This window comes from Mercenaria mercenaria, chromosome 8, assembly GCF_021730395.1.
Source record: "Mercenaria mercenaria strain notata chromosome 8, MADL_Memer_1, whole genome shotgun sequence".
NCBI lineage: Eukaryota > Metazoa > Mollusca > Bivalvia > Venerida > Veneridae > Mercenaria > Mercenaria mercenaria.
The window spans coordinates 29613876-29635079 of NC_069368.1; the positions used below are offsets into that span (position 1 = coordinate 29613876).

General features: G+C 35.8%; 1 protein-coding gene across 1 annotated transcript in view; it reads right to left on the reverse strand.

The window, feature by feature from the left end:
* Nucleotides 1-5025: 5025 nt before the first annotated feature.
* LOC123566689 (limbic system-associated membrane protein-like) overlaps nucleotides 5026-21204 on the reverse strand; it is a 136861-nt gene continuing 120682 nt past the window's right edge. Inside the window, exons 3-9 of the mRNA XM_053549646.1 lie at nucleotides 16943-17052; nucleotides 13950-14154; nucleotides 12710-12859; nucleotides 11306-11434; nucleotides 10333-10471; nucleotides 8908-9065; nucleotides 5026-5186 (exon numbers count right to left, since the gene is read on the reverse strand). Coding sequence (XP_053405621.1) covers nucleotides 5035-5186; nucleotides 8908-9065; nucleotides 10333-10471; nucleotides 11306-11434; nucleotides 12710-12859; nucleotides 13950-14154; nucleotides 16943-17052 — 1043 coding nt within the window. The 3' untranslated portion in view covers nucleotides 5026-5034. The remainder of the gene's footprint in view (nucleotides 5187-8907; nucleotides 9066-10332; nucleotides 10472-11305; nucleotides 11435-12709; nucleotides 12860-13949; nucleotides 14155-16942; nucleotides 17053-21204) is intronic.

Here is a 21204-nt window from a genome sequence, read left to right on the forward strand (position 1 = left end):
TAATTGAGTGTCAATCGCGATTCTCTGCGACATTATTTGTGAACACATCTTCTACTACTGTAACTCGGAATAGTTGAGTGTTGCTTTTCGATCAAACCTTGCCGCTTGTTACACTTTAAAGAGTGCATATCCATTTCGATATCACAGTGAGCATGATATGTCTCCTGCAAAAACTTGAATACAACAAAGTCGATACTGTTTAATATTTTACTCTTTTAAGGTTTCTTTCTAATATGCAAAGGAAAAACATTATATCAAGTCAGCAATCGAGCTCGAGTTACGATAAAAAAATCAGTGATGAAAAATATAGAATATTTCTTTAAACTAAAAAAGAATAAGTAGACAAACTCCGTTAACAGTAAATGATATTTTACATTGATATCGTCCATGGATGTACGGTCTCGCTGTCCTTTAGAAAATTTTGAAACGGTAACATGCATGAGTCAGTTATAACACATATTCACATTAAATACCAATAATGAAGATAATACAAACTTTTAATGATGTTTTAATTGAAGTAATTCCATTAAAATTACGTATCAAAATCGAATGCTAATAAAAATTATTATAATTGAAGCAAAAACCAAAAGTTCGCAACTCAAAACCAGCCGGGGCTATTTTCTTCTACTATTATGCTATTTACTGTATATGTGTTATTTCTTATGTTTCAGAATATGCTTTCATTTAACGTATATTTTTACGACAGAATGTCGACAACATCTTCCATAGTACAAGTTTTCCGAAATCGGCCGAAATTTTAGCGCAATTTTAAAAATACCAAAAAATAACGTCGCATTTCAGCTCGGGGGTGGGGAAACAAAATCAGTGGTACTGAAAAAACGAATTCGGTGACATACACTTTTTTGTTAATCAAACGCAAGTAAATATATTTGCGCATTTATGATTGAAATTTAAACAAAATTCCTCGACACGAAAAAATGTTATTCTCGAAAAACGGACAATTTTCCAGCTAAACTCTACGTTACGTTTTATATAAGTCTGACGCTTTAATGCGTCATAATCTTAAGGTACGTCATAAATCATTCACAAAATTTATATCACAGGAAAGGAAATTTTAAATATTTTAAAAATATATAAATTTCATTCGCGTCCGCTTCCAGCTAAAACAGGGATATGCTGAAAACCGTACAGAAACAATGAAAATGACGCCAAGAAATGACGCCCAAAAAGTGCCGTTAGTGGCCAAGTTTGACAGCGCACCAAACAAATGCGGCTTAAATAAGAGCCAAACGGAAAACTGGAATAAATCAGAAATATCCTCAATTTTCTTCCGTTAATTTTTCATAGATCTATCTAAAAAAAATTTAAAGGTCGCACTCCACCTTAACTAGACCTGAGAAAAGCGCGTATCTCCCACAACTGTGTAATCATCTGAATAGTTATGTATCTGAGCCAACCATGCACCAATGATACTGGCATCAACAATGCACAAATGACTTAGAGGGCGGATAGTGGCATCTGTGTAAAGAGCGATATAACGGCCATAATTTCGAAGTGTCTGGGCCGATTTGGCTAGTTATCGAACTTGGCCGAGGACTTATTGGCAAACACATTTTGTTCAACTTTGGTGAAGATCGGATGAGAACTGTTCGACAGACGGACAGACGGACGGACGGACGGACACACACACACACACATACACACACACAGGCAGGAGTGGTGCGGGAGACATAATTAGCCCGTAATCATTGTTTGTAAAGTGTTCTTTAAGTACAGGACCTTGGATCACGGTTATCTTGTAACCGTACGGAACGCCAGGGGTAGTAACTCGAGTCACATTTTTTGGACTTCTTTGTCTCTCGCTGTTGTGAAAATAATCTGTATTTGATTTCGTCTAAAATGGACACATGCAAATATTTGTTGTGTTCCTATTATGTAAGCTACTAATATTCGAATAAGTGCACTACTTTTCCGAAAGTAAAGGAAACTGCTATTCGGGTTATTGTTCCCGTAACAAGTTTTTTCCCCTGACGTACTTTTATTTTAATATATCAGGTTTATTATAATAGAACCTTAATCTCTAGGCTAATGTATTCGACTTGCAATGACTTTGCTAGGCCTGGATCCCACAAGACGATTAGTAAAAAAAAGACGTGTAGTTACATAGAAGACTTTAAGGTGTTGTAAAATCTAAAACTATCTGAGGGAATGTTATAGTTAATTGTCCCAGGCAACTTATCATATGCCTTCTTCTTTTTATAATGGCCTATGTTTTGCACTTTTCCAAGCCGAATCGATTCTTCTTTTTCCGCAATCATTTTTCTACCACCGCATAGTGACATGTGACATTTTTGTTCGCGGTTGTGATATGTTATATTCCATTCTATCCCAATGTCAGTTTACTCTTTTTATACTGCCAACATGAAGAGTTTTGCCTGAGGTATGTTTTTAAAAATGCAGAACAAATCTTTAAATAGACTTCCAAGTCCGAGCAGCTTAGAATTTCGTGAAGATTAGATAAAATAAATAACAACCAAAAACGGCATTGCTTGGGAAGCACAGATTTAAGGCTTAGCGCGTAAACCCCAAAATAATCAGCATTTCAGCGGAGGTGAAGCCCATATGGGAAATTTATGAAACGTTGCCGCCTCGTTTATTGTATTTAAGCTGAAACTGTTTCGCAAGAAGTCTTGTCTTTGATAATAGCATCCAATGCCAGAATTAGTTATATTAGCTATAACTATTTATTTTAGCCTAAACAAAAATACTATAAGAAGACCCTTTGAAGGCATAGAACGTTACCAAAATAAAAAATAAAGCAGACTGGGTATGACTGAGTTTAGTATTCGGGTAAGACTTGGTTGTTGAAACGTGTGCTTTGAGTAAAAGTACACAACAATATAACTTTAGCTCACTTTATTTCAAATATACAGTTGCATGTTACAACATATGTCAAAGGTCAACAAACAACTCTTTTATCAAGAATGCACTTTCTCGTCATTTGGACAAAACAAAAACAAGAGTCAGATAGCATTGTCTTATATTTTTCAATCTCCCATATGGAGATAAACTGTCCTCTGAAAAGTCTTTTTAGGCAAGAAGCTGAATTATTAACAGTTATTAAATAAACAATACATTCTCGTTCTCGTTCTTTGAGTGAAATTGCGCAGCAGCTGAACCACGACAACACCAGCCGGAATGATTCGTGTTTATTTTCATTCTAAAATTGTTCATTTAAAACATGATTACAAAAATAGTACTGAACTCCACCCGAGCGCCGTACGGTTACTTGATCATTAGGTTTTCTCACCAGTCCGTGCGTCAACAGTCGTTTATCGCAGAATATACAACGCTTGAATTCTTCTTTATAAAACCTTTTCCTTGATATCAAATTTTAACATAAACATCATAAAAAAGAATTACAAGATTCCATACAGTAAACATTCACTTGTAATAATTATACATGATCATCCAAATATGTATACAAGAACGTATAATCTGTTAAAGAACAACCTAATGTATATTGTAGAAAAAAACATTTTGCATTTGCTTACAATATACATATAAAGTTAAAATGCATATAACTGACAAAAATAATGAAATCAATTCTTTCATCATTACACAAAAAATAAATACGGTCGTGAAAATACACCAAGAACGCACATGTTTTTTTTTCTTGTAACAGTTCAACACTGTATAATACTGAAATGGTTGCAAGTACTTCTTGATAACTGGAACAAAGCTTAGCTATTTATAAAAACGCTTTTGAGATTCATCTATTTTAATTAGAGTGAAGCCTTGATGTTTTTTCAGAAATAGCTACTTTATCTACATGCAAGTCAGGATTTTCTACCCAAATTTTTGAAGACAGGTTTTGAAACATGGATTAATTTTGCATTAGTGCAAAATTTGACACAAACAGTAATATTTTACACGTTTACAAAGCACTACATAACAATTAATGCACACACAGCTGAGGTTTAACAGGTTAAAGCTGAAATGCAGGATCCTTGTTACTTTCTCCTACAGTTTACGCATTTTTGTAACCTACGTTACCTTTTTGTATGGGCTACATTTTGTCACCAACGTTAACAAAGCTTAATGGTATGAAACGACTGTGCAGAAACAATTTTGCTCAATTTATTTTGTTACAAAATTTTTCCATTGAATAAACATAGAAACAAACGAGAAATTTTTAAAACGATAAATAGCATACGAGTTAAGACATCATTATAGTAATATTTGAGATTTGCATTAGTTAATTCGTACCAACAGTGCGTTTTAGAAGAATTAAAGCATAATCATGTAAAGAGTCAGTAACCTAAGTTCAAAACTATGTCTTGTAAATAATATGAAATGATTGTAATAAAGATTTGCTCGATACTGTCTACCAAGAAAATGAAATTGTCCAATATTTTACAGTTATAAGTAAACGATTGTCATGGATTAGCTGAACTTTTATCCGTAAATCCACATTTTCACTGTTTCGTCCTGAAAATGAACATCAATAATTTGTTACACATTAATACACATTATTATTTGCCTGATATTTATGCGAGTAAACTTCGCTCATATATTCAAAGTCATGTGAATTGGATACTCATACCTGGTACCAACGTAAATTTATGCTGAATTTTGCAAATTATGTGATGAATTTTAGTTTTTTATTTTCAGTATTATTTATTATTTGAATAGTATTACATTATGAGTCATTGAGTAGAGAAACAATAAAAAATTAATGTAACATAAATGATGTTATGGAACGCCGTTCAATGCACCTTTCAAAAATTACGTTTGTACGTGTGTGCTTGTTTTGAGTACGTTCTCAAAGACCAGAAATGAGCCACGCCATGACAAAACCAACATAGTGGCTTTGCGATTAGCATGGATCCAGACCAGCCTGCGCATCCGCGCAGTCTGGTCAGGATCCATGCTGTTTGCTAACAGTTTCCCTAATTCCAATATGTTTTGAAAGCGAACAGCATGGATCCTGACCAGCCTGCGCATCCACGCAGTCTGGTCTTGATCCATGCTGGTCGCAAAGCCACTATGTTGGTTTTCCCATGGCGCGGCTCAAATATGCTTACCATTACGGTTATTGCTTCTTTCTTGGTTATATATAGGCCCATTGCTGTCAACCGGGATCCAATGGTCGGTTACAACTGGCGGTACAATTATTGGACTGGCCGTCGTTGTTGTGCGTCTGCGCATATGTATGGAATAATCTGAAATAATTTTTTAAACAAAGAGTAACTTTATTACACAGCAACTTGATTGTAACGACACTTGTGGAGAACCATATGAACAGTCAACCAAACTTTTCTTTGGCACCAGCATTTTCCTGAGTATAATAAGTAGACTCTATAGGCTAATTCTAAGAAGACCTGATTTATTTCCCTATGAAAGAAAGAAGAATGGAACTGTTTTCATACAACAACACGGTTTTTCTAACGTCACAGTTATTACGTCATAGCGTCAAACGTCAAACGGCATAGCGGTGCAAAATAATATATCTCATTTAGTAAATTGCTCATGAATCAAAAATCACTAGATCTATTTGTAAGTCATAATTATTACGTCATTGAATCAAACGTCATTGAGGTGCGCTTGAAAAGAAAACCATACAAAAGTGGGCAAAAGTTTGTTGGGTGTCGTCATAACCCTGTAATATATCCTGTTAGAACAGAAATAATATATTTCGAAAAGTGATTTGCTCTTGAACAGAATTTTTTTTTTTTTTGGTTGTTGTTTAGGTGTGTATTACTATATAACTCAAACAGTGATTTGCCCTTGAATAGAATCATTTTTTTTTTGCCGTTCAGGCGCGAATTGCTAGAATTACATATCACTCGGACTGCGCCCTCGAGATATAATTTCTCGCATCTGCACCACACACAATGACTTAATTCAATGACCTTTCATCGTTTGGGAAATATTATTTCTTGAACAATTGTTTTGTTTCAAGGCTACGATGCGATACCTTTATGAGAAAGATAACGTCTCATAACATATTCTAACAGCTATCTAGACAAACAGTAATCAATCCTACTCTTACATTACTTGCTTGCGAATTAAAATCTACACGAAACAATGTCACTGATACGTATTTGTTATCACTTCGATCAGCGTAGGCCTATTTCGTTTCTCTCCGGTACTGCCTTTCACCCGCGGAAAGCGTGGTGCGAGACCGCGACAAACACTCATTAAAGTTCTCTAGTTGCCGGTCACATGACAACATAAGAACATAGATGCATATTATGTCAACATACAATGCAATTTATTTATTAAGCTGTAAATGATTCCCGTTTCGCTACGCTCGGAAGTATTATGGAATCATGTGAAATTGACAATTATCTTCAAAATGCATCATTTTTTTCTTTTAAAATTGTCAATTACCTTCGAAATACATCATATGAGCCGCGCAATGAGAAAACCAACATAGTGGCTTTGCGACCAGCATGGATCCAGACCAGCCTGCGCATCCCTAATTGCAATAGGCTTTGAAAGCGAACAGCATGGCTCCTGACCAGACTGCGCGGATGCGCAGGCTGGTCTGGATCCATGCTGGTCGCAAAGCCACTATGTTGGTTTTCTCATGGTGAGGCTCATATTTTCTTTCCGTGTGTATTTTGATACAAGAACGTGAAAATAACTTGAAGACAACTTAATACACCTAATGGTACATGAGATTCATTTCCTACCAGGACAAAGGCCGAGAACGCCTCATTTGTTTTAATTATCCAGTTGTGTGCACTTTGAGAGACAATTATGCTGTATATATAAAAGTTAATATAGAACACAGTTCGGGCGACGTATCTATGATAATTGGAAAATAACATTATAGGTCTACGCATATAACAGAGCTAGCATGAAATACTCATATATATAAAAAAGCTAGTACACTGTTTCTTTAAATTTTAAAAATACAGAATATTGGAACAAAAACTTTATCATTTGTTTTCTTGTTCCTACTATGAAGGCAACCGAATTTGCAGTTCAGTTAATGTAAGAAAATAATGATTTTGTCAGAAATTTCATTTTCTTTATCCCTGCTAAATTTTAAATAGTAAAAATCCATTTCGAACAAGTGTGCGTTCTTTTTTTATCTCGAAGTTGCAAAATAACAGCTCGTGGACACGAGATACTAACTGGTTTCGAACGAGATACTCTCGTTCCCGTGAGCTATATCTTGTGACAGCGAAATAGTAACTCGTGTCAAGCTTTTAGTATTTCATGGCCACGAATTGGTAGAGCGTCCGCTTCAAGTGCTTGAGGTCGTGGGTTCGGTCTCCGGCTACGTCATACCAAAGACCTAAAGAACTGTACCGGTCCAGTAGCTCACTTGTTTGGCCCTCAGAATTAAAAGGGAAACCGACTTCTCTTCTCTCATACGCTCGTGACAATGGATTCAATCCTGAATGAGGTGTCAAGCGTGATTAATATCCGAGGTAGAACTTGCCTCACAATCACAATCGACCAAGAATAAATGAGTATGAACTAACGCTTGGCTGCAAGACATCAACTCGTGGGAACGAGGCAGTATCTGGGAACGAGGCAGTAACTGGGAACGAGGCAGTATCTGGGAACGAGGCAGTATCTGGGAACGAGGCAGTATCTCGTGACTACGTACTATCTCGTGGCAACGAGATACCAAAGTGATTATTTTATCTCCGCGTACTTGTTACCTAAGAGTTTCGCTCGCGGCAATATGAACACGTGGCTATATGCAACATCTCGATAAAAAGTTACGATTCTGCGTAAGACTGGTGACGTGACGTGTCTGAATTATCAAGGCTCACTATCATCATGTACACTCTATTCCCGTCAGTAACATTTAAGCACACTGTCGTTTTAAATCTAAATTTTGAGTCAAAATTTATTAAATTTACATCAAAAGTTTTTGTACACTTCCTGCTTGAACATGCAAACTGGTCATTAACTATTCCGGATCAATTCAAAAGTAATGGATAAAAACCGGCAACGTCGTATTCGATCAAGCATGCGGACATATGGGGACAATTTCAGCCATCATCCAGAAAGAATCAAAAAGACAATTTCCGTTGTTTAAATACTTGATGTTTCCAAAGGGACAATACATGCAGCTAATTTACACTCATCAGACCAAAATAAAAATAACTTTATGGTTATTTAAGCCGAGGCTGTTTCTGATGTGCACACTGTACGTATTTTTTTTTTGTGATGGCTGCTATGAAACAATATCTGAGTCAGCTACGTTTAATTTTTATTACTGTTGTTTTAGTTAATTTTGAGTTATAACAAGATATAACGCGTACAATTTACGTAAGAGAGCAATCGTGTCTTGCCGGGGCTCACTTTTCTTTGCCACCACAGATAGAAAGTGTGTACTTTGTTTAACAAGTTGCTTAAATCATATGAAAAAATAAATATTAAGAATATTGAAAACGGTTATGTATGGAACTTTTACAGAGGGTCATAAGATTTTTATTATTAATACTGCGTGCTGTTAATATAATTTCAAATTCGTCTTACATTTAATGTTTTAGCATTGACATATCTATATATCTTGTTATTTCATAAACAATGATGAACTCAATTGTTTTGCGTACTTTTGATATTTTTTCGAGATCTTCAAAAAATATTATGATATCACAGAAATGCTAATTTGTTTGTGTTATTTATAATATATTTTCATAGCCGTGTGATAAAGTTCATTACTGCACTGATAGTATTATAAACCTTATTGCCAAAATATCAAAAGGGCTTTCAACCCTATCCCTGCCAAATTTCTGTAATGAACTTACCATCTTCATTGTTTCATTTGTACAGCTACATTAACGGTTAAAAACCCTTACATAATGCGTACAGTTTCTGTCTTGAACAACGCATGATTGTTAGAACGCTATACATATCTACATTGTTCGTTGGTCAGCAACCAACATGATAAGGGTTAAAAAAAACGCTTACCATACAGTATCATTGTTTCTTGGTCAGCACCAACAAAGTTATCAGCTACACACGTGTATTGTCCGAAATCTTCATTTTTTATTTCTCTTATTCGCAGGCTTAAAATCTTCTTCTGGTCGTAGTCTGTGTTGAAAATTTCGACATTGAATTTTCCACTTCTGAAATGTTAAGATTCTCTAATTATAATTCATTTAACAGATCACCCCTTTTTATAAGTCACCGGTCCTTTGTGCTGTTCTTGCTATATGACCGGACCATATTCAACATCTGTTTACTCGGCTAAGAGGTCTATAATTTAGGAATAAATATAAGACTGTGAAAAACAATTTTTCATATCATGTGATAAACCACTTTCTGAATGGCTTGTCGGTCAATAGTCAAAACTATTCGCGCTCTGCCCTTCGGATATTGGGCAAAAGTTTTGACTATTGACCGACTGGCCACTTAAAAATTGTAAAGTTTTACATGACTCATTATAAAAATTGCAAGTCCACAGTTTGTGTTATTGACTGGTCTGTAGTTCATCACTTAATTTTGACATTTATACAACACGTCTAATTCCGTAATTTACACGAATATTTACACACAGCTATAAAAGGACACGCCATAAAAACAATAATTTTAAAACAGACAGAAATAAGTTTAGAAATACCCAAAACCAAAATATCAACAGTATTTTAATGGATTTTATGAGCATGATATGAGCCGCACCATGAGAAAACCAACATAGTAGCTTTGCGACCAGCATGGATCCAGACCAGCCTGCGCATCCGCGCAGTCTGGTCAGGAGCCATGCTGTTCGCTTTCAAAGCCTATTGCAATTAGGGATGCGCATCCGCGCAGTCTGGTCAGGATCCATGCTGTTCGCTAACGGTTTCTCCAACTGCAATAGGCTTTGAAAGCGAACAGATGGATCCTGACCAGACTGCGTGGATGGACAGGCTGGTCTGGATCCATGCTGGTCGCAAAGCCGTTATGTTGGTTTTCTCATGTTGCGTCTCATATATATATATACAGTAGAATTTGCCTTAGTGAACACCTGTAAGAAGCATCCACTTGCCTTAAAGTTCAAGTCGGCAAACTCCCCTAACAGACTCTTCTAATTTCCACTCTTTTCAGCAGTCAGTGGCCATAAGCGGCCAAACTGCCTTTCCTTTTACTTGGCATAATACAGGTACGATTGTAAACTCCTGTTTCACCTAAATGTACTTGCCTAGAACTTTCCAAAATAGGTTGCAATATTTCATAAAAATCTTTGAATAACATTTATAATGTATTGATTTTTTTTACAATTACTTGGGAAAAAAATACAAAGAAACTTCTAAACTTCGAACAAAGTCTTGAAGCGTGCTCCTCAAGTTATAAGCAATTTGAATGATTTTTTTCTCTGATAAAGCCATAAGGCAAACTGCATTATGGACTTGCCTATCCGCTGCAAGATCCCTCCCATCTTTTTCCCAGAACATGGTGCCATGAGGATGTGCTGTCACCTCACATTGTAGGAATGTCTCTCGGCCTGGATGCTGGCCTAATCTTGCTGACGGCAAAAATACCTCAGGTGGGTCTGTAAACGTATAGAAATTACTTTTACAAAAAAGGCGGAATATTAAAGTAAAAAAGAAGATATTGTTATATCCATTATCTAAAGAGAGAATCAGTTATTTGCCTTAAGAGAAAAAAAGCACTTCCAAGGCCGGCTTAAGTGCACATTTACCCCGTTCCCTAGCACCGGCTTAATGGCACATGTATTATAAGGTAAAGCGTTTTGAATGAATTCGGACGATAACGTGTTACAGTGCTGACAATCGTTTTAGTTTGTATTAATGTGAACATTTTTGTATCATAGTAACATCCACTCCTTAATACAGATGTAAAAAAAAATTGCCGTGCTAAATTCTATACATTTACTCTCTAAGTATTTACCTCAAACATATTTACATAAATAGAAAGACGAATAAGGATCCAGCTTTCTTACTGGTGCCACGACCGCGCTAACTTACAAGACACATCATCATCATCAAGCCGGGACTCGTATTGTTCAAAATACTTTAAAGCATTTTTCACAATCAAACTTAAATAAAATTCAGTTTAGAAGGTAGAGCAAAAAACTTCTGGTCAAGACTTCCGGTAAAAAGCAAAAGGCTTCCGGTCAAATGCAAGACGCCCGGTCGTAAGGTCGAACATTTGAATCATAGTAAATTCGTATGTTCACCGTAACGATTGGGAGAAGATCGTCTGTGGTTTCCAGTCCTCAGTGTCTAGTTAATTAAAATGTGGACATTGTCAATGGCTTGCTGAGGACATCTTTATGCTGTCACATACTCCGAGGACACGGGGTAGCTTAACTCACATCATGTTGTTGAAAGAAATATAAACAACAGAATAATCGTTTACTTACACTGCACCACCAGTTTAATTTCCCGCGTCTGTCGCGGCTCAACACCACTGTCTGCTTCACACACGTAAGTTCCTCCACATTCACGTGACACGTTGTGAATGATTAAAACCTCACCACGTGATCCAATTCCTGCAAAATTATTCAAATGTTGATGCATTGATAAACAAAAAAGTAACATCCAACGTTTTAATTTCAAACTTTTTTTTTTCGTAAAAATAAAACTATCTTTGGAAAATGAATACGAAACATACAAAAATCAATAATTAAGAACATTTAATAATGTTTGACGTCGCAGAAGTGTAATAAAGCCATTAGATAAAAATACATAGAGGATATTTGTTTGTTTTTTCGTGAATATGGAATATATCTCACTGAGAAGTGAGAAAATTTCAAATATTTTCACGAGCGCGTAGCGCGAGTGAAAATGTGAACATTTTCTCACTTCGAGGTGAGATATATGCAATATTCACGAAAAAACAAACACATTTTCTTTTTATTTTATGCCCAATTACGTTGAAATGTGCATTTTGCAACAATTTTTAATCTCAACGTGGGAAACAGACGCGCGTAAACAGACATTACGTCAGACGTGTTGTGACGTTAGAAAGACGCGCACAACATAAAGTTCCATTTTATTTTATTTTTTGCTGCATAACGTTATGAAATTCTCATTAAGTAAAATAATTTGAATCGAGAAATATACTATAAAGAACAAAGTGCGACTACCATTTTCATCCTGTTTTAAGCAAATGATTTAAAATTCATACAAAATGTATGAGGGGGTGGAGCTATATCTCTCACAGTGTGAAAAACTAGTTTATTTTATGCTAACTAATGAAATACTGTATTCTATCAGTTAAATATTTTTATATCTCATCACTACGCGCTCGTGAAAATATTTGAAATTTTCTCACTTCTCAGTGAGATATATTCCATATTCACTCGAAACAAACAAATATCCTCTATGTAATAAAGCTTTGACGTCGACGTCGTTCACAGTATAGGAAACGGTGGTAAAATTGACTTGTTTATATAGTAAAAGAAAGTCGAATTTTTGATGTTTCGACAGGAAAATCTAACATGTGATAAAAAGAATATAACATTTGTGACTTTCCACATTGAATCTATTAATTTCGTTGAATAAAATTGTTCAAATGCTCGGCACATGTAATATCCTCTATGTATATTTTTCATCAAACAAATACACTCGCCGCTACTAAATGTTGGATAAGAAAATATAGATAAGTACATCGGAACGGTTAAAGCAGCAGAGCTGTAAATGAGAGTACCTTATATCGGAACAGTTATACGAGCAAAGCTTTTTTTACAACTGTAAAAATGTCTATTCGCTTTCAGTATTCGGCTCTTAAAAGCTAAATATTCCCTACAAACAAATGTTCTTACTCTCTTTTTCTTGCATAGAGTCTGATAAATATCGGAACCAACTAATTTCAGGCTGCGGGACACCCGTAGCATTACACACAAGTGTGACTGTATCTCCCTCTTGCACCGTCATATCTTTGCTTGAATACTGCTCTATGATATACGGAGGAACTGTAACGCAAATACTATCGTATTACCATTTGAGCCGTGCCATGAGTAAACCAACATAGGGCGTTTGCGACCAGCATGGATCCAGACCAGCCTGCGCATCCGCGTAGTCTGACCAGGATCCATGCTGTTCGCTTTCAAAGCCTATTGCAATAAGAGAAACCGTTAGCGAACAGTATGGATCCTGACCAAACTGCGCGGATTCGCAGGCTGGTCAAGATCCATGCCGGTCGCAAACGCACCATGTTGGTTTTCTCATGGCGCGACTCATTTTATGCATTATAAACAACATTCTCTTGCAACAGTATGTCACTGCTTTAATACAACACTAATATGATGATAATATAGTTGAAATGTGAAACTATTTTCACCACAAAATCAGCTCCTGCATTATACACAAGTGTGGATGAATCCAGCTTTTGCACCAACATACCATTGCATTAATACTGCGTTATGATAAATGGCAAAACAATGGAACAGAAGTCACTACCTCAGCGACCAAACGTCATTATAGCACAACTCTTAAAGAAGCACATTTAAAATTAAATGAATCAATATTAAGGATTCTCATTGCAAAAAGTAAAAGATATGCAGCATCATGATTATACACCCATAAATAGCCCAGATTTCGAAATAAAACATTTTATCTTTTTTTTTTTTTTTTGCAATATCATTTACACTTTCTCATATTTTTGTCCATCTATATTTTTGCCAGTACTATTAAGCATAACTATCACGCCTTTATGTGAGTGTTGGCAGATACTATGAACCGGTGAAAAATAATATCAACCTTGGCGTCGTTATACAGTTTAAAACCGATATCTTGAGCTCGCTTGTCTAAAATATTCTGGCTATCTCGAAGACCTGTTTATGTCCCGTCCCGAAAACACGTGAACAACATTTCATTTTATGTCGAATTCCTGTTATCTCGAAGTAATCCGCTCGATCTCTCGGAATTCAAGATATCGGGTTTCAACTGTATTTATCTGGTTCCCAAAATCTGCCATACGAGTACCCCATACGCTTTGTCCGCAAAAGTACAGCGGAATAATGAATTATAATAATAATTGTCCTCAAGAAAACAAACACATACCTAGTACATTTAAAATAACATCTTTATGTTTAGGTGGCTGTGTGCTAATCTGGCATACATATTTCCCCCTATCTGAGTAATGAACATCACGAATATGTAGGTTCCACAGCTGTTTAAGAGGCCTTTCCACACTCAAACGTTTGTCATCTATGATCCGTTTAGCATTATGTGTAAGCAGAAATCCCTCCGCATCGGTCCATACAACCTAAATAAATATAACACAATTTAAAATCTTTGATATAAGGAACTAAATTGATTCGTAATAACACGTGTCAGGCAATACGGCATTCCTCGGACATGAATATTACTCAACGCGCACGAGGATTTCCGTTAAAATCCGGAGTATGCCGAAGGTGCATATTGTCGATTTTTATTACTATACGGGTCAGCTAGTTTAAAATAAATAGAGACATGCGCGCTTCACGTGTAAAATGATCCCTACAAGTATATGCATCCGCCAAGCATTGTCCGAATTGCGCGGTACACGTATATGTGTACACGTTTCATACTTTCTATTTATGTGTTACAAGCACATTTTGAACGTGTTTCGTCAAATGCTGTGAATGTTGCAATGCCTATTAATTTTGAAACCTGTAAGTTTTCAAATAACAACATTTTCGTCGTCATGTTAGACAAGCTTATCTTGTTTTCAAAGATTTGTTTGCACAAGCTCTATTCAAATGAAAAAAAAAAAAAAAAAAAAAAAACAAAAAAAAAAAAAAACAACAACAACAAATTTAAGATGGCGATATTTTTTTCCGATAATCCTAAAGCCGAGCAAATACATAAAACAGACTGCAAGATTCAAATAGTAATGTTCTTTATTATGAATGAGAATTATAAAGTTGAAAATACTGAAATGTCTTATATAAGATTGACATCCCAAGGAGCTGGACCTCTCCTCACCCTCTCATAAAAATATATTGCTTTATTTCAATTTCAAAATTACAAAAGCTTAATTTTTTCCTGCCAATTTATTTCCTATTATATCTGTTGGGGCGGGCCGTCATCTGATGTTGTAAGAACTTGTGGCCCGACCCATTTGCTTATTTGTTTGTGTTTGTAAAATTGTTATATATTCTTGTAAATATTAAATGAGCAATAAAATATGTTTAAACTAAACTAAACCAAGCAGCTTCATATATGAAAGATAAAACGCATGCTTGCAGATTTGCATTTAATTTATTAGATACAAACATTTACTCATACCACTGCAAATATTATATCTAAAAATAGAATATGAAGTTTCAATCTTCGTTTTTTTTTGTGTTTTTTTGTTTTTGCAAGATTGGCAGTACCTACTAAATATGCCATGCATTTAAAAAAAATAAATAAAATAATAAAATAAAATGTGGATAAATGAAATGAATAAGCATATTTTTTAAAAGTTCGATGCACTGATCTTGCTCAACTGCAACAGTTCAAATTTCTTTTTTTTCCCTCTTTTTAAAGCATTTCACTTCATTTCAAATTACAGGCAAAAATAAAGATTTTGACAACGTTGCTCAGAATGATCAAAACTGTTTATTGAAATGCGATGTAATGCCCAAGAAACTATAAATAAATGAAAGAATATTCTAAAACCAATTAGTAATGTCAAGCCTACGAGTATTGCATGCTAGCTTTATGCAAAACTATAATAACATCGTGTATTTTTCCCTTAAACATGACAAGCGCTGTCTACGGCAGAATGACACAGCGAACTGAAAATGCCATGTTTTGTCGTCGTAAATTATTCATAAAAGTCAGCGCTCATTAAAATGGTCATGTCTTTACGGAGCTCTGGTTTCCAGCTAATATATCTAAAACTGTTTTATTATGCAAACTAGAGTGATTCTGCCTGCCGCAATAAATTTGAGCACATTTCAGACATATCGTGTTGCGTCATTTCTGGGCACGGGTTTCTCGTGTTGAGTGGAAAACGCGGCTGACTGATGACAAAGACGCTAATGTAAAACGCCACAAGATGAATAACTTCTTTCCTACGTGTAGACAATGACCTAAAAGTGTTTTGTTTTTATATACATAAAATCTAAAATGCTAGACTGATTTGTGCGAGCTTTCATGCCATTTTTAAACCTTAAAAGTGGAATTTCACGCCCGCGCGCTCTCTCTGGTTTTTGTTCAATTATATTTTATCCATTTAGAATGCTCATCTGTCAAGGATATGGGTAAAAAGTTAAAGAAAGTGCTTGGCCGAAAGTGAAAGCGCACTATGCATTTGTTCACTTTGATAATTTTCACACGCACAAATGGAGTTCATAAATTTTGAATTTAAGGCAACTGATATTCTAGATTTAATCATTTAAATGCAATAGGCTAAAAGCTTACGACGACAAAGACATGCATGCTATTTAAGACTTATACTATTTCTGTGTCTTTTATCAGGTTATGTATTAAGGAAATATCATTTTTCATTATCAGTTCTTAAAGAACATCCATTGTCCCTACATTATAAGTATTCTGAAAACACAGAACAATCCCAAAATGCACGAGTTAATGTCACGCTCATATTTCATAGTGGCATAAACTAAAAAAATGAAATTATCGCCATTTTATACATCGAAACAGAGGCAAGGAATGAGAAATGGGTAATGGAACCCAACTAAGAACTTAGAAAAAATATTTTTGTCTATATTTACAAATCCTATCTAAAGTATAGAAGACACTGGTCTAATTCACTCTGTCTATAATAGGTACAGAAAGAAGACATGTTGAGGTTTCAGCATGAAAAGCTAACATATGAAGAAAAAAAAAGAATATTACATTTGGTCTTTCCACACTGAATGATTTTATTATACTCATTAAAAAAATTAAAAAATACACATGTAGTATGCTCCGTATAATACATTTTTATGTTTTGAAAAATACTTTTTAACCAGTGCATATTTCTTGAAGAAATAATCCAACTTTAAGTTTTCGGATAAAATGTTATATAAACCTGCAATGAAACAACTGTTTATGAAGCTTAGGATTTGGTTGTATGCACCCACCTGATGCTCCTCAGTAAGGTGTAAAATTGAGCATTCTAGGACCGCTGTGTCCCCTTCTATCACCGTAACGTTAATAGCAGGTATTCCAAAACTCGGCTCTGCTGCGAATACTGCAATGTAGAAAAATAGTTATTAAATAACCGTGATCTAATTGACTACATGAACACGACCATTGGCTCTGACGCGATATAACGAGTCAGAACTGACAGAACTGCTGTAAAATGACAACTAGAACACACACTACACCTTCACTCTGTTTTGAATACTGAAATATATAGAGCTGAAAAGCAAACTATTTTACCTGCTAAGACACTGAGACACTGACCACAACATGTATTACTGACGAAGCAGAAAAATGTAAAAAAACAAGAGGACCATGATGGTCCTGAATCGCTCACCTCTTCCCACATGACCCAGTTTTGAGTATGACGTCGTTTTTTCTATTATTTGACATAGTGACCTAGTTTTTGAGCTCATGTGACCCAGTTTTGAACTTGACCTAGATATTATCAAGATAAAAATGCTGACCAATTTTCATGAAGATCCATTGAAAAATATGGTCTCTAGAGAGGTCACAAGGTTTTTCTTTTATTTGACCTACTGACCTAGTTTTCGAAGGTACGTGACCCTGTTTTGAATTTTATCTAGATATCATCAAGGTGAACATTCTCACTAATTTTCATGAAGATCTCATGAAAAATATGGCCTCTAGAGAGGTCACAAGGTTTTTCTATTTTTATACCTACTGGCCTAGTTTTTGACTGCACGTGACCCAGTTTCTAAAATGACCTAGATATCATCAAGGTGAACATTCAGATCAATTTTTATGAAGATCCATTGAAAAATATGGCCTCTAGAGAGGTCAAAAGATTTTCTAATTTTAGACCTACTGACCTAGTTTTTGACAGCAGTTGACCCAATTTCAAACTTGACCTAGATATCATCAAGATGAACATTCAGACCAACTTTCATACAGATCCCATGAAAAGTATGGCCTCTAGAGAGGTCACAAGGTTTTTCTATTTGACCTACTGACCTAGTTTTTTAAGGCACGTGACCCATTTCAAACTTGACCTAGATATCATCAAGGTGAACATTCTGACTAATTTTCATGAAGATCCATTCAAGGGTATGGCCTCCAGAGAGGTCACAAGGTTTTTCTATTTCAAGACCTACTGACCTAGTTTTTGATCACAATTGACCCAGTTTCAAACTTGACCTATATATCATCAAGATCAACATTCAGACCGACTTTCATACAGATCCCATGAAAAATATGGCCTCTAGAGAGGTCACAACGTTTTTTCATTATTTGACCTACTGACCTAATTTTAGACGGCACGTAACCCACTTTCAAACTTGACCTAGATATCATCAAGATGAACACTCTGACCAATTTTTATGGAGATCCATTCACAAGTATGGCCTCTAGAGAGGTCACAAGGTTTTTCTATTTTTAGACCTACTGACCTAGTTTTTGACCGCACATGACCCTGTTTCGAACCCGACCTATATATCATCAAGATGAACATTCAGACCAACTTTCATACAGATCCCATGAAAAATATGGCCTTTAGAGAGGTCATAAGGTTTTTCTATTATCTGACCTACTGACCTAGTTTTTGAAGGCATGTGACCCAGTTTCGAACTTGATCTAGACATCAGCAAGCTGAACATTCAGACCAACTTTCATACAGATTCCATGAAAAATATGGCCTCTAGAGAGGTCACAAGGTTTTTCTATTATCTGACCTACTGACCTAGTTTTTTACGGCACGTGACCCACTTTCGAATTTGACCTAGATAAAATCAAGATGAACATTCTGACCAATTTTCATGAAGATCTCATGAAATATATGGCCTCTAGAGAGGTCACAAGGTTTTTCTATTTTTAGACCTACTGACCTAGTTTTTGATCGCACGTGACCCAGTTTCGAACTTGACCTAGATATCATCAAGGTAAACATTCAGACCAACTTTCATACATATCCCATGAAAAATATGGCCTTTAGAGAGGTCACAAGGTTTTTCTATTATTTGACCTACTGACCTAGTTTTTGAAGGCACATGACCCAGTTTCGAACTTGACCTAGATAACATCAAGATGAACGTTCTGACCAATTTTCCTGAAGATCTTTTGAAATATATGGCCTCTAGAGAGGTCACAAGGTTTTTCTATTTTTAGACCTACTGACCTAGTTTTTGACGGCACGTAACCCAGTTTCGAACTTGACCTAGATATCATCAAGGTGAACATTCTGACCTATTTTCATGAAGATCTCATGAAATATATGGCCTCTAGAGAGGTCACAAGGTTTTTCTATTTTTAGACCTACTGACCTAGTTTTCGATGGCACGTGACCCAGTTTCGAACTTGACCTAGATATCATCAAGATGAACATTCTGACCAATTTTCATAAAGATCCCATGAAAAATGTGACCTCTAGAGTGGTCACAAGCAAAAGTTTACGGACGCACGGACGCACGGACTGACTGACGGACGGACGACGGACGACGGACACCGCGCGATCACAAAAGCTCACCTTGTCACTTTGTGACAGGTGAGCTAAAAAACAACTGGACTCACTGAAAGTAGAGAAACATGCTCAATGCATCTGAAAATAGCAGAGACTGATACCGAATGTCAGTGCTTTGACACGACCTTTCTGTTATCGTAGATCGGATATCATTGTTTATTGAATTCCCAAGGGTTTATTCTTAGTAGAAATGTTACGGAATTCCCGAGTGTTATATATTGTGGTAATGCTAATAATGAAACTTAATGAGAGGAAGTGGTATGTTATGAGTCACAGAGTATTTCATACCAACTTATTTTGACGAAATGTTGTGAAATTGGGGGTAAATCCTAAAGGTAGTGGCTAAGATTAAGGAAAAACTAATTACTTCTGCACCGTAACAAGACCGCAGAACAAAACCAAGATAAAAATAAATACACGAAACCAATGACGAGGCAATATATTCTCTAAACGATTGCATGCGACTTTTACATTACTGTGGAATATACGCCCCCATAAATAGCGCCTTGTTACTGCACGTTAAAGCATGTAGCCGTAGCCCAGAGGGAGCAAGCAAAGTGTTAGCGATTCCTTTAATATGAATATTCAAAATCAGGAAATCACTAGGGATACATTATATAGTCTTGTTTTCCTATCTTGATGCTTTACGAATGCGTATGTTCTGTCAAGCAGTTCTTATTGTGTTTCATAACTACTGATGTCGACACAGTTTCAACGCTTTTTAGAAGAAATCAAACATTAGTCACGGCGAGGTCGAAATAAAGTTTTCAACAGAATGACAATTATCTTTTTACAATCACAGGATGAAGCATCAAATTCAGTCATTACTCTGGGTAAAGCAGTTGCAATTCCCTGAAACAAATACCCGTACAATCATAGGTCAAACCTGTGAAACAAATGTTCCTAAAATCGAAAGTCAAACTACTAAAACCATTGTTCATACAATAACACTTCTCTTAACCAAATGTCCCTACAATAGCAGGGCCTATGAGACAAATGTTCCTTCAATCAAAGGTCAAACCACTAAAGCCATTGATCATGCAATCACATGTCAAACATCCGAAACAAATTACAAAATGTACACAGCAATCGCAGGTCAAACATATAGAACAAAATTAATGTTCCTTCAATCGAAGGTCAAACCTATGGAACAAATGTTCTTTCAATCGAAGGTCAAACCGATGAAACAAATGTTCTTTCAATCGAAGGTCAAACCTATGAAACAAATGTTCCTTCAATCGAAGGTCACACCTATGAAACAAATGTTCCTTCAATCGAAGGTCAAACCGATGAAACAAATGTTCTTTCAATCGAAGGTCAAACCTATGAAACAAATGTTCCTTCAATCGAAGGTCACACCTATGAAACAAATGTTCCTTCAATCGAAGGTCACACCTATGAAACAAATGTTCTTTCAATCGAAGGTCAAACCGATGAAACAAATGTTCTTTCAATCGAAGGTCAAACCTATGAAACAAATGTTCCTTCAATCGAAGGTCAAACCTATGAAACAAATGTTCCTTCAATCGAAGGTCAAACCTATGAAACAAATATTCCTTCAATCGAAGGTCAAACCGATGAAACAAATGTTCTTTCAATCGAAGGTCACACCTATGAAACAAATATTCCTTCAATCGAAGGTCACACCTATGAAACAAATATTCCTTCAATCGAAGGTCACACCTATGAAACAAATGTTCTTTCAATCGAAGGTCAAACCTATGA